We start from the raw sequence: 12,739 nt of genomic DNA, 5'->3' as shown, positions 1-12,739 counted from the left end.
TTTGAACCTAATTCGGATATGCCTTTTTGAGCCTTTTGAACCTAATTTGGGTATATGCTTTAGCTCTATAAATTTTTTTGAGCCTTTTAACCTAATTCGATTAATAGCTTCTGAAGATTGGGTTAGGTGTAATTAGGGTTAGTGTAAATGAGTAATGAACTTAACCATGATTTAGAATTTTGCTAATGTGGAAAATTTTTTAACAATATTTTTGTAATTATTTTAATAGATAATAACAATATTTTTTTTAAGAATAATAATGGATTTGAAAACAGATTTTTTATGAACCTAACTAAACTTCGATATTTCAATGCTTATGCGTTTCATCTTATAATTGAATTAATTAATATTATATAAGAACCTGTAATAACCCATGAACAAGTTATGCCACTGTAATTGCCAAAATACATATCAGGAAATCAATTCAAAGAGATGGGACATTACTTGTGTTTTCCATTTTTCGTTCAGGAAAATGAAAGGAAATTTACAAGCAGAACGAATTAATTTTCTCTCCCATGCCATAAGCTACATTAAGGTCCAGCATGCATGTGTTTTAGGATCCCAAATAGCAGGGAGCAAGAACTTCTTGCCCCTGGATCCATGGGCATTGAAACCACCGCCGGTACTTGGATCGATTCTTACTTTTCCTGTGTAGCCAGCCAGTGCTCCACTTCCAAAAACTCCATGGCAAGCTGAACCTGCTTCAATAGGACTCTCGTTGTTTTCTTGGAAAAACCCTGTATTCAATGGGTTTGTCACAATATCAACTAGTCCTTCTGCAAATGCAATGGCCATAGCGTCTGCACCCACATTGCCATTTGGTGGGTTCAATGTTACCCCTACCGGTCCAGAATCTGACTTGTGGAATGGCCACGCACAGGCACCGGGACATTCATTTTCTGGGTTCCCCACTAGAAGATACGGTTTGTTTTCTAAAACTCCATGTTCTGAACATTTGCCCTTGCACAGGCCATCCACACTAACATCCTTAGCAGTGAAAATAACAGGAATGGCATCTTTGTCATCCGAGGAAGCCTTCTGTATCAGAGGCTTGACCGAATCGCGAGTAAAAACTTTCCCAACAGAGTAATCGACATCGGTGATTTGCTTGACAACTTTCACAATGATAGGGGCATTAGGTTTGCCGGCAGCATCTTGGAAACCCTCGACAATCTTCCACCATTGAGACACCTGGGGCTGCAAGTTAGCAGCTGCATTGTAGTTCAAGGAATCAACAAAGGCTCGAAGGGCGTTCTTTTGGACGCGACCAAATTGGCCATACCATATGAAAGTTAGGTTCAGGTTTCCGGTAAGGATAGGACCTCCGTGGTGGGTTATGGCGACAGTGCTGTTGCCGAGACAGGAAGGGAGGAGAAGGAGCAAAGAGAAAGGAAGAAGAAGGAAGGGATTTGGGAGAGAAGACGCCATTGCCAAGAGTTTCGTTTTGGCGTGCAGGGCGGAAGGTAAATTTATAAGTGGTGTTCGCATGGATGAACTAAAATAGAAAAGTCTAATATAGAGGATTAAATGGCTAAAATGGTGGAAGACAATGGTCATAATTTGATTTTTCCAGCAGCTTTTTTGAGCGGCTAATTAATAAGGTTGTTGAATTCAGGTCTTCTTGTTTTCTTGGTCTGCTCTGGTTTATCTTTAATTTCTGATAGTAATATTGATTAAGGAGAAATTTTTAGATACATTATCTGTTGGTTAAATTAATTAAACTATTTATTATAATACAATTTTGAATACATATAATTTAATTTTTAATTATTTTTATATTTATATAATTATAAATAAATATAAATAATGTATAGAAATTTAATTAATTTATTTTATTAATAATATGATAGATTGAATCCACCTATGTTAATTAATTATCATCATAAAAGATATCATTGTGCAGTATATGGCAAATAATAGTTATATATATATATATATTTATTTATTTATTTATTTTTGCTTACATAGAAAACAATTGCTTAAAAATAATAAATTATAATTTAGTATTTAAGATTTAACAAAACCTACATATTAGTCTTTGCACTTTTAAAATATACCTATTTACTCATTCACATTTTAATGAACTTACAGATTAGTCCTTACCATTAAAATTACAGTAAAATCGCTATTAGTTTGAGGAAAAATGATCAAATACCGTTTAGTATATTTTCCATCTAAAATAATTTAGTCTCTAATATTTGATAAAATCTACAGATTAATCTCTAAGGTTTACTGAAACCTACAAATTATTTCTTGTATTTTTAGACCTAAATTTTAAAATCAACGGTGACTTAACTATGATTTTAATAGTAGAAACTGATTCGTAGATTTATTAAAATCTCAAGAATCAAATAGGTAAAATTTTAAAAATATAGAGACGAATTATATGTTTTGCCAAACCTTAGGAACTACATTTTGATTTACCCACTTAAAAATTTTAAATAATTTTACGTTGGTTCCAACCTCTATATATATATATATATATATATATATATATATATTCAAATAGAACTGGAGTGCCAAAAATTGAATTAATCCAATTTACAAGTATTACAAACTGAATTGAAATGTTAAGAAAATCAAATTAAATCAAAACAATCGGTTTAGTTCAATTCGAATCAATCAATTTAGGTTTTTAATGAGTTTTTTTTCTTTGGACCTGATTTTCAACTTATTTCATAATTTTACCTTGATTAGTCATATTTTCATATTATTTCATGATTTTTACCTTGATTTGGACATAGTTTCACTTAATTTAATTTGATTTTATCGATTTTTTTTCTTAAAATGAAATCAAATCGAATCGAATTATCATACAAATCAAACAGAATTATCAAATTAAATCGATTAAAGCGATTTATTTTATTTAAATCAAATAGTGGTTGCAGCTAGTATACATAGTCATTTTTTGTTTTTTTTTTTAGTGATTTGGGATATTCTCAAGAGCAAATGTTAATTATTTTCAAAATCAAATGATGGTTTTCGTAAAAAGAAAGAAGAGAAATTTTCCATGAATTTAGTTTCTTTTCACTCATAAGAAGATGAATATTTATCTGATATTTAATAATAATTTTAATATTTAAAAGGAAAAAAAAATTGATCACATCCTTCGACCCACATTGTATATTTACCATTTGACCTACCTGTAAAGTGTTAACTAACATTCACATCCTTATATTAAAGAATGTAAGGTACAATGTTACTTTCAAAGCTTTGTTTCCTTAATCAAACCCCAGCAAACTGTATTTGACCCCCTTTTTTTCATTGAATTGAAACTTCTCAATCTCTATCATGGAGTGGTAAATTATACAGACCATCTCTGAATTTAAAAAATGATTCATTCCCATCCTAAATTTCAGTGTGTTACGTCAAATCATTTAACTCTAATTCTATTAAAAAAGTTCTTTAAAAGAAAAAACTTCAATTTGTTACCATAAATCATTTTACTTTAATTCTTTTAATTTTTATCAGTGAGATTCCATTAATTATTAATGTAAGAGAGAACTCAAAATCCCACTTCAAGATCTCAAAGAACTTGTGAATGCTCAAAATTTGCAACTGCAGACTCAATTTTCTAATGCTTTGAGTTCATCTAATGAGGATGTTATGTAAAAAAGCATTGAATACATCATGAAAAGAATTGCTACAGGATCATTAGACATCCAATGACAACCGTTTCAAAAAATGCAATTCTTAAACTCAAGTTATCAACTCTGAAAAAAACACCAGGTTCATATGGTCAGGTTACTGGTCCTCTGTAAAAATGAAAATGAATCAAGCTGCCTGAACTTTAATCTCTAGGGCAGTTTCCGCTGATATAGGTGAGGTTGGTTCGCTCTCCAGTGATTTTGTCGATTCATTCCCTCATCTGCAAATTGAAGATTGTGAATTGTGATTTAGCAAATTTTAGTACCCATTAACAAGTAAATCCTACACATAGAAACAGTGCTTGGATTGTTTATATGTAATCAATCACGAATATAATATATAAAACAAAACTAAATGAATTAATAAGAGTATCAAATGTGGCTGCCTGCAGCATGCCTCTAAAGTGTGCAAGTGGTTGGTATCGAGCGCTGCCATGATTGGGCTGTCTTGGCTGCCAGCGATGTGGTTTTGGAATGGTTCCAAGACCTGCGATGCCACAAGGAGAAGCTTGCCGGTATCTAGCGTCAGCCTCAGGCAATGCATGGTAACACTACACAACGAGGGCCAAGCAAACTAGCCATGGCACCGACAACAATACTGATTCCCATGTGAACCAGGAACTCTAGGAGGTTGCAAGTAACAGTCATTTTTGGGATGGGGCAAAAATAGGGGTGAAATAGTAATTTTATATTTTTAACCGATAAACTTTCTATTGCCCTCGTAGAGCTTGGGAACAGTTGAAATTTACGAACGCCCCTAAATTCAAGAATGATTGGTGTAATTTACCCTTATAATGATGAGCAACCAGGAGCCTTCAAATCTACAAGAGTCTTGGTCTTCTCTTTCACACTTTCCTCTTCTGTCACATTTTATACCATCGGGTTATTCAAATCTAGCCCTTTGATTCTCCAAGAAGCAAGTTTTGAGTTCAACACGATCTCCCTTGTTATGGGTCACAGAAGAGAAAACCCTATAAGAATACCCTATTGCATCCTCTGAATTACTATCTGAAATAGTTACAATGCATCCTTCTCACCATTGAATTTTGACCTTTACATCTCTCTTCCATATTCTAATAATACAATTAAAGATTTGAGTTCAGTCATCATACATTATGGTTGGGCTTCTCGATGATGCTCCCATTCCAATATCATTGCTGCAACTTCTTTCCTCCATTCTTGAAAACAAATTTCCCCTGTCATGGCCTTAGGAAAGTACAGAGAAGAATGCAATGAAAATGAGAAACAAGAAGCTCATAGGAAGAAACAAAAACGAGGGAAAAACCCTAGATTCAAGAAAGGAGAAAGAGGGGAGGAAGAATTAGCAGCAGAACTTCATGGCCAAAGACCATAAGCTCTGATACCAACTGCAAGAACCAGAAACGGAAATAGAAGAATTTCCAGAAAGAGGAGAGAAGAAGAGAAGTCACAAAAGAGAAAACAAAGCGAAATCTTATTCATTTACATCAAGAATCCAAAATAAGTTATAATACAAAATTTATAGCTATTTAGCTTGCTAACCAACCTTACACGTACAATGACCCAACTCGCTCTCTCTCTCTCAATTCCTGCCCTTGTAGCAGATTGCAACAGCATAACGATGGTCTTCTCAAGAATTGAAATTTGTAGCCAAACAGTATCATATCAAGATAAGATCACAAACCTTGAAAGAATCTATATAATATCACTCTTCCTTGGGAAGAGGATCCTACAAAACAGAAGGCAAGTTTAAAAAATACACCCAACTTTTAGATGAAATCCAATGGTTAGGACTATCAAATATCAGTGCAAGTAATTACAGAAAAAAGGCACAAGTTTGCAACACATTTTTCCAAATCCCATAATATGTCAGGCAACGATGTAAAATAAGAATATTACACACATTCGTAACTAGTACACTCAGTGGTGAGATTTCTCTTGTTTTGAATTGATATAAGAGAGTGGGTTTCTTTACATTTGGGCCACTTCTGCTTCTCTTCATTCTTACGTAGCCTCGCAGCTACCATCTTAAGACCACTCCTCACGTAGCTCACCACAGCTGTGACAAACTCCCTGCAGAGAAATCAACCAGCACTCCTCAACATTAACAATTTCTTGCCACAACAAATGGAACAAATATAAGGTATCCTATGGCATCTTCTGTAATGAAAACTAAGAGAAGAAAGAAGAAATAAAGACCGTCACATCATTGAAAATCTGCAACATAACTTTGAAGATAAGGACAAGTTATGCTTAGTTATTCCCAACCTTCAAATCAAATTGAACTTCACACTTGCCACATCCAAATGCCTAACCATGACCAGATGGTCCAAGTATTTTCAGATATGAGCTTAGTACTCTTATACCACATCTACACCAAAAAGCTAATTGACAAACATTAAAAATCGAACGGTTCTCGCATTTTCACAACTGTTTAGCACTCAATCTTGCACAAATATAGGTTTTTCCCACAAGAAAAAGAGAAAGAAAGAAAAAGGAATAAAGAGAGGTGTCGAAAAAGAAGCATAAAAAGCAAGTTTCCTCCATTTGCATCCTGTTTCTTGTAGGTCCGTATTTCATTAGGAATTTTTACTCAAAAAAGGTCTATACAACCAATAAGGTTGAGAGAGAACCAGGCAACTAAGGATATTTTTACTACGTGTGCAGAGTCATTTAGGGTTGAATAAAATTCAGCTGAAATATTCACAAAATTACAAAAACTGCTTTCTACTTACAATGGAGAGCACGGAGAACAACCGCCATTTACGTAGTAAACAAACAAGTACGAGTCATAATGTTGGCCATTGATTAGGTAAAAACCTTGCAACCTTCGTATACACTTGAATGCCATTTTTTTGTATAAATGAATGGCAGGATTGTTGTAAGAAATCACATGCAAGTAAACAGCACGGCATGTTGGAATACTTAAAGAATATTTGATAACCTCACGAATAAGAGCAGTTGCTGCAAATCAAAGAACCAAATAATTATCAGAGTAAGAGAAGTTTCAAGATATATTTCAAGCAAGAAAGTTCCCTTGGAAGAGGAGGAGGAGGAAGAAACAGAAAGAGGGGGAGGGGGGGAACGCGGCGGTGGGGAGGGGAGGAGGGTGGGTGTGGTGGGGTTTGTGGTTTCAAGAGAGAGATTTCCCACCTATCCCAAGATTTCTGTAAGCTTCTACCACTCCAAGAGTCAGAATGTAGACTAGTGTTTGATCTGGTTTTGAGGGGTCATATCTGAGTAAATCCCCTATCTGCAGGCAGGCACAAATTATAAGAAACAAGAAACATAAACTACCAGAACAAATTAGTCTTTGGATAAAAGTATACTAATATGGATAATGGAAAAATAAAACTTGAAAGAAGACTGCAAAACTTTTAAGCACTCTCATGTCGTGCATGCAACTTGCAATTAATACGTTAAGAACAACTATAATTCAATTCCAATTAAGAGGTAACATTGGAATAATATTTACTCTATCAGAGCCGTTACCAAAGTATTACGAAACAATATACAAGCCTAAGTTCTATAGTCAAAATTAGCTCAACTCTCCCAGGAAAATTTTTGTCTTACAATCCCATAATTCAATGAGTCATAGATACAAGTCATGCCCTTAAAAATGTAGAAGACCCATCACCCACCTCACTTTCTTTTGCCAGCACAATTCTTGCAGTAACAAATCCAATAAGCTCATCACTCTGACCATTAGGTCGACTACGATCAACAGCTGCCCAAGACACAATGTCACGTGCATTGACGACATTTTGGAAAAACTCTGACTCATACCTGAAAAGATAATGCATTTTCCATAAAGAAACAACTAAACCATTTAAAAATCATAAACTGCAACAAAGAAAAAAAAAAGTAAAAAAACAGAAGGGGGGGGAGGGATTGGACATTTTAAGCAATCCACCTGATAGGAAATACATCTGCATGGAGTCGCTCTAAAATCTCCAAGTCAGATGGCCGTATAGGCCTGTAGCATATAGTTGGGCGGTGGGAGCTCTTAGGGTTTACCATTTATGGTTTTGCTGTTAATCCCCGGCAAAGATATGGTAAATTTGGAAAGTTTGTTCATGAACTTCTTCCATTTATGGCACACAAATCGCCATCTCCATGTAGCAGTTGCTGGAAACAGAAAGTAAATTTTCTTTCCTCAATCCTGTAACATAGGAAAATATTTCATGTGGAAAAAAAAAGGCATACAGAGTCACAGAAAGAGGGACAAGAAACACAGATAATTACTGGAGATGCTAAACTGAAAAGTAGAAAATTAATGACTTTAGAAGATTGGAAACTGTATTAAAAAATATTGCTGCTTCTTTTGCTAAGATGCAGCCAACACAAATTTTAATGATTCTAATGATTGGCTTCAGAGATTACATTCGTCCAAATATGATGCAACTACTCATGGCAAGCCCACAATTACTTGTAGATATGTATCATAATCAAATTCATTAATAAATTCATTGTGGGGAAGAAAAACTATGTTATTAATCATTTATCTGCTAAAAGCAACCACATACAGACAAGTTTGTGAGAAACTTATAAGCAACAATAACTATTCAGCAGACTCCAGGTTTGATTTTCCTCTCTCAATCTTTTAAGCACTTTTCATCAAATTATACCAAACATGACACAACTTGTCCATTCATGCATTGCAATATCAATAAGGAACTGTTATGTCCACAGCACGCACTCCTATAGAAGACTTCTCTGGTACGTAGGCCACATGGCACCTAACAGCAAGATAATATTTTGCCATCATACAGGCTATTACCAAGCTTGAACATAGAAGTTAGAATAAGTGGCACTCTTTTACTTCAAAATTTTATCTTGGCTGACTCTAACCTATAACAATTGATAAGACTGGTCAAAGTATCACCAATAGAGGTTCTGTGCATGTGATCTGCAAAAGTCAAACAACAACAAATATGTCCATATTTTTCACCTGTGCTGTACATTTTTAAGAACTATTAGATGGCAATGCAACCTAAGAAGGTTCTGAAAACCAAAGAGTCAAACACTATAAACTTAACTAAGTCTAAGCCCTAAAGTCCAAACATCAGTGCCCTCTTAAAAGCACTATAATTGAGAAGATAAAAGCAAAGAGAAAGATAATGCAGCTACTGATCTGCAGCAATCAAAATGATCCTACATACTGAAACAGAAAATTTTCACTACATTCATAGATATTGCAAGAAAGCAACCAAAACTCTACAGCATCAACGTAATATGAGATGTAACCCTATCCTACTTGTTAACTTTGCCTTGTCAAATTAATGGAAAGAGCAAATCTAGATCCCACAACACTAACAGCACACCACAGGTATGTACGTCAAGGGATAACACATGAGTTAAACACTTAACATTTAGCAAGGAATGAATGCCCAGCCCCTACATGGAAGAATAACCATCTCATGCTACATCGACATCAGATTCAACATTTTCCAATGATTCTGTGACCTATTTTATAATGCAATTGACAATAGAAAAAGAAATGAATGTTTAAACATGTTAATTAAAAAAGTAGAGAAAATTAGGATTGAACATTAAAAAGAATAAAATGATAACACACTTGAATAATGCTAGATGAAAGCCCTACTTGGGAACAGACCTTGAGGGAGAGTAAACATATTCAGAAAACGTTGAACATTAGGGATAGAGCCTTCTTTGTCCCAAACCTAATTAATTAACTAGGTTGTCTCTGTCAAGAATCTAATTAATTAACTAGGTTGTCTCAGTCTTGAAAACACAACAAGTCTAAAAAAATATTGTTCAGATTTAAACAAAGGTGCTTTTAAAATTTGCTATATTGGTGTATCCATATTGTAGGACTCTCATCTTCGCCTCAGAAAGCACCAACTACTGCATAAACTTGTGTCAGTCTATCTGTCATTATGAGGATCTCCCTCTCAAAGCTTAAATGTAGAATATGGGCTTAATATGTTCACTGCCCACACAAGTGTGAAGGATGAAGACACCAGTAAATCTTGGAGCTGGAGGTACAGATGCTCCTGTCTAGAATCTGCAAGTCTTCTCAAATTCTAATGATAAGCACCCTAGAATTCCTAGTACTGATTCAGAATCCATAAATCTTTCAATTTTCATCTCCAAAGTCCAACACCCCCCCCCCCCCCCCTCTCCCCTTCCCTCTTTCTCTCTCTCTCTCACTCAAAATTAGAATATAGAAATTCTAAATACTCAACGCAGAAGTTTACAGAAAGAAGACACCAGTAATTTAACTAGACATAAAATTGCCCTGATCTATAATCTGAGAAGCTTTTTAGAGAACCAAACTGATAAACAACTCTAAAACTATTTAATATCATTCAATATTCTCCAAATTCCAATGACAAGCATTCAATAATTCCCATTACTATTTCAGATTCCATAAAGCATTTGTGTCTACTAATTTTTCTTGCAGCTCTAGTCAGCAATTAATTTTTCCCTGGTCTGGCAAACTATTGAATTTTAACTTTGCTCCGCTACATACCAATTTCCATTTCTAATAAGGTGATAATTTCCAAATCCATCCTCAACATGGCTTAGTTTAACATATAATGTATTTTATGATCACAAATTAACAATATGTGGGATGAAGCATACTGTTAGCAGATATTCAGCCATGCAGGTATACTATAGTTTAATAAAGCCACTAGCATCCTAACAACCTTTCTATTTTAAGGCATATTATAAACAGATGGAAAACAAATATGATAAGAAAATGGGGACACAAAATGAAGATGGCAAAAATGAACTACAGGTTTTATTTCAAGTTTAAGAAGTTAGGCCTTATCAAGATTTCAGATCAAAATCCTGAAAATTTCAAAATTTAAGGTCAAAACTTGTCAAGTTATCATATACCAAGCAATCAGATGAAGAGTCGGTATCAGAACTTCAAATGTGATAAAAGCAAACAAAGAGAAAGAAAGAAGGAAAGAAAAACCAAAAAAATACCGAGCCACATCAAAAAGTTCTCAATAAACATGTAAACGTGCAAATACTTTTGTGAGAAGTTAGCAGTCCTCGCTCAAAAGCATGAACAACATATAACATCTAAGATTACAAGTAATACAAAAAGCAATAAACCACTGTAGAAAAGATGGTCCAGAAAGTACTATTCATCATCCGAGACCAAGTTTTACATACTAAGCTCAATTCAAGCACATCCCATTCTCTGAAAAGTATCCATCTTTTAGAACAAGCTCGGCCCAAAACATAATTTCTAGTTTTTTGCTAAAATCTTGAAGTCACATGAAAGAAAACCACCAATTGCAATGAGATAAAAGCTACCTAAACATTCCCCAGAACACCAAAAAAAAAAAAAAAATCATATACACTAATTCCACACAAACATCAATTAGACAGATAAATTAAAAGAATCTAATACCCAAAATTGGAAAATTATAAAGTAAAAAAAAAAAACACAGAGATCTAAGCTGGATACAGACCTCGTACAGTGTTTTTGGATGGGAAGAATCCAGAGAGAGAGAGTGTGCAGAAATATGAGGGAAAGGATATTAATATGTGGGAATTGTTGGCGGGATTTCTTTTGCCTTTTCTTTTGCAGATGAAAATCGAGTTAAATTGAAAAGAATTAATGCTTTGCTTTGGTTTCCTGGAAAAGAAATGACTTACAATCTTGTTTGAGACAAGGCTCGATCTTTTTGTAAAGCTTTCCTTGTTTACAAAAATATAAATTGCTGGGTAGACTTGACTTTGGGTGGATTTTGTACCATGATAACGAAAATACCCCTCGCGTAATTTGGTTAAGAGGGCTTCAGGGTTTGAATTTTACAGAAAAGAATGTGGTGTACAAGGAAGACAATGTTGCCTTGCCCGTTCATAGTCTACGGTTTATGCACTGTAAATGCCGAGAAACGGCTTCTCTCTTTGAATTTATTTATTTATTTTTTATAACTGGGCGAGTGGTATCACTTTAATTACTAAATAAAATTAATTATTTTATTAATACGTTGCATAATTTATTTATTTTATTTTAATAATATAATTTAAAATTTATTTTTTAAATTTTATATTTTAAAATTATATTATAAAATTTTATTAATATAATTTTCTTAATTAATTATATTAAAATATAATTTAAATTTATATTAAAATTTTAAATAATTATAGGCTTATTAAAACCAAATTTGGAATTTTTAGATAACTTTATTTAATAGTTAAATAAAATTAGGTTACCCAAACTCTTATACTTGTTTGATGATGAATGCCAGCACATAAAAGTGATTGAAATTTTTTGAAAAATATTCAATGACTAATTTGAAATAAAAAAAATATATTAATCAATATTTTGACTTAATATATTAAATTTATTATAATTACTCATAATTATTTTTATTAATTCAAATCTTATTAAGTAGATTGTGTATTTATAAAAATAAATAGCTGTGTTATCTTATTCTGCATCTTTCATTTATTCTTTGTTTGGATTGGGGAAATAAAAAAAATATTAAATATCTTTTATTTAAATAATAAATAAATGAGAGAAATGATAAGAAATGAATTTTTCAATTTCCTTTCATTAATTTAAAATATTTCTTTTTAATTTGGAGTGAAATGACATTTATACTAAAATTATTTATATACCCTTAATATCATATGATAATAAAACTATAAATCCATAGCAATTAAGTAATTCTATTAAGAGGAAAAATTAATTTCCAACAAAATATCCAAACAGCGGAAAAGAAATTTAATTCCTTCCATCTTCTTTTCTCTTCATTTTTTATTTTTAATTTTTTCTCATTTCTCTTGCCCACTTAAGGATCCAAATATATAACCGGAAGACGAATTAGTTTTTAACTACTTGATTTAATTAATTTTTTTATTTAATTTATTATATTCTTTATTTTTTACTTATCCTATTATAATTAATGGACATTACTTTTCTAAATTTAACGATGAAAAACAATTAAATATATCATTTATTTTTTATTTAATAATAAATTAAACTTGATTATTTATTATTAAACTAAAAAAATTGCCTTTATTAATTAAAAGTAAAAATTGAAGATATAATAGGTTAAAATTAAAATTTAAGAATATAACAGGTTAATGCAAAAAATTAGGTGTGTGTTGAGAGAAAT

At 32.8% G+C, this 12,739-nt stretch overlaps 2 protein-coding genes across 6 annotated transcripts; both read right to left on the bottom strand.

Annotated features, from left to right (window-relative positions):
• Positions 1 to 366: 366 nt before the first annotated feature.
• On the bottom strand, positions 367 to 1,488 carry LOC110647184 (protein EXORDIUM-like 6). Its single transcript, XM_021800891.2, has one exon. The coding sequence runs from the start codon at positions 1,486 to 1,488 to the stop codon at positions 526 to 528; it is 963 nt and encodes a 320-aa protein (XP_021656583.2). The 3' UTR covers positions 367 to 525.
• Positions 1,489 to 3,713: 2,225 nt separating this feature from the next.
• On the bottom strand, positions 3,714 to 11,531 carry LOC110647187 (histone acetyltransferase MCC1). 5 transcript variants are annotated; one of them, XR_009147693.1, is made up of 9 exons: positions 11,268 to 11,531; positions 7,540 to 7,788; positions 7,268 to 7,412; positions 6,780 to 6,879; positions 6,362 to 6,590; positions 5,602 to 5,699; positions 5,173 to 5,355; positions 4,760 to 4,853; positions 3,714 to 3,868 (listed from the first exon to the last, which is right to left on the bottom strand). XR_009147693.1 is itself a non-coding variant. In XM_058144312.1 (7 exons), coding segments are annotated over exons 2-7 (681 nt in total). In that variant the 5' UTR covers positions 7,647 to 7,788; positions 11,268 to 11,531; the 3' UTR covers positions 5,084 to 5,353. The 5 variants fall into 5 exon arrangements, 3 of the variants coding, with proteins under 3 accessions (XP_058000295.1, XP_021656588.2, XP_021656589.2); XR_009147692.1 differs by lacking the exon at positions 3,714 to 3,868 and having other exon boundaries at positions 4,635 to 4,853; XM_058144312.1 differs by lacking the exons at positions 3,714 to 3,868; positions 4,760 to 4,853 and having other exon boundaries at positions 5,084 to 5,355.
• Positions 11,532 to 12,739: the final 1,208 nt, after the last annotated feature.

Source organism: Hevea brasiliensis, chromosome 3 (assembly GCF_030052815.1).
Source record: "Hevea brasiliensis isolate MT/VB/25A 57/8 chromosome 3, ASM3005281v1, whole genome shotgun sequence".
Classification (NCBI taxonomy): domain Eukaryota; kingdom Viridiplantae; phylum Streptophyta; class Magnoliopsida; order Malpighiales; family Euphorbiaceae; genus Hevea; species Hevea brasiliensis.
Note: the sequence above shows the minus strand (reverse complement) of the source record. Positions and strands in the feature narration are given on the sequence as shown.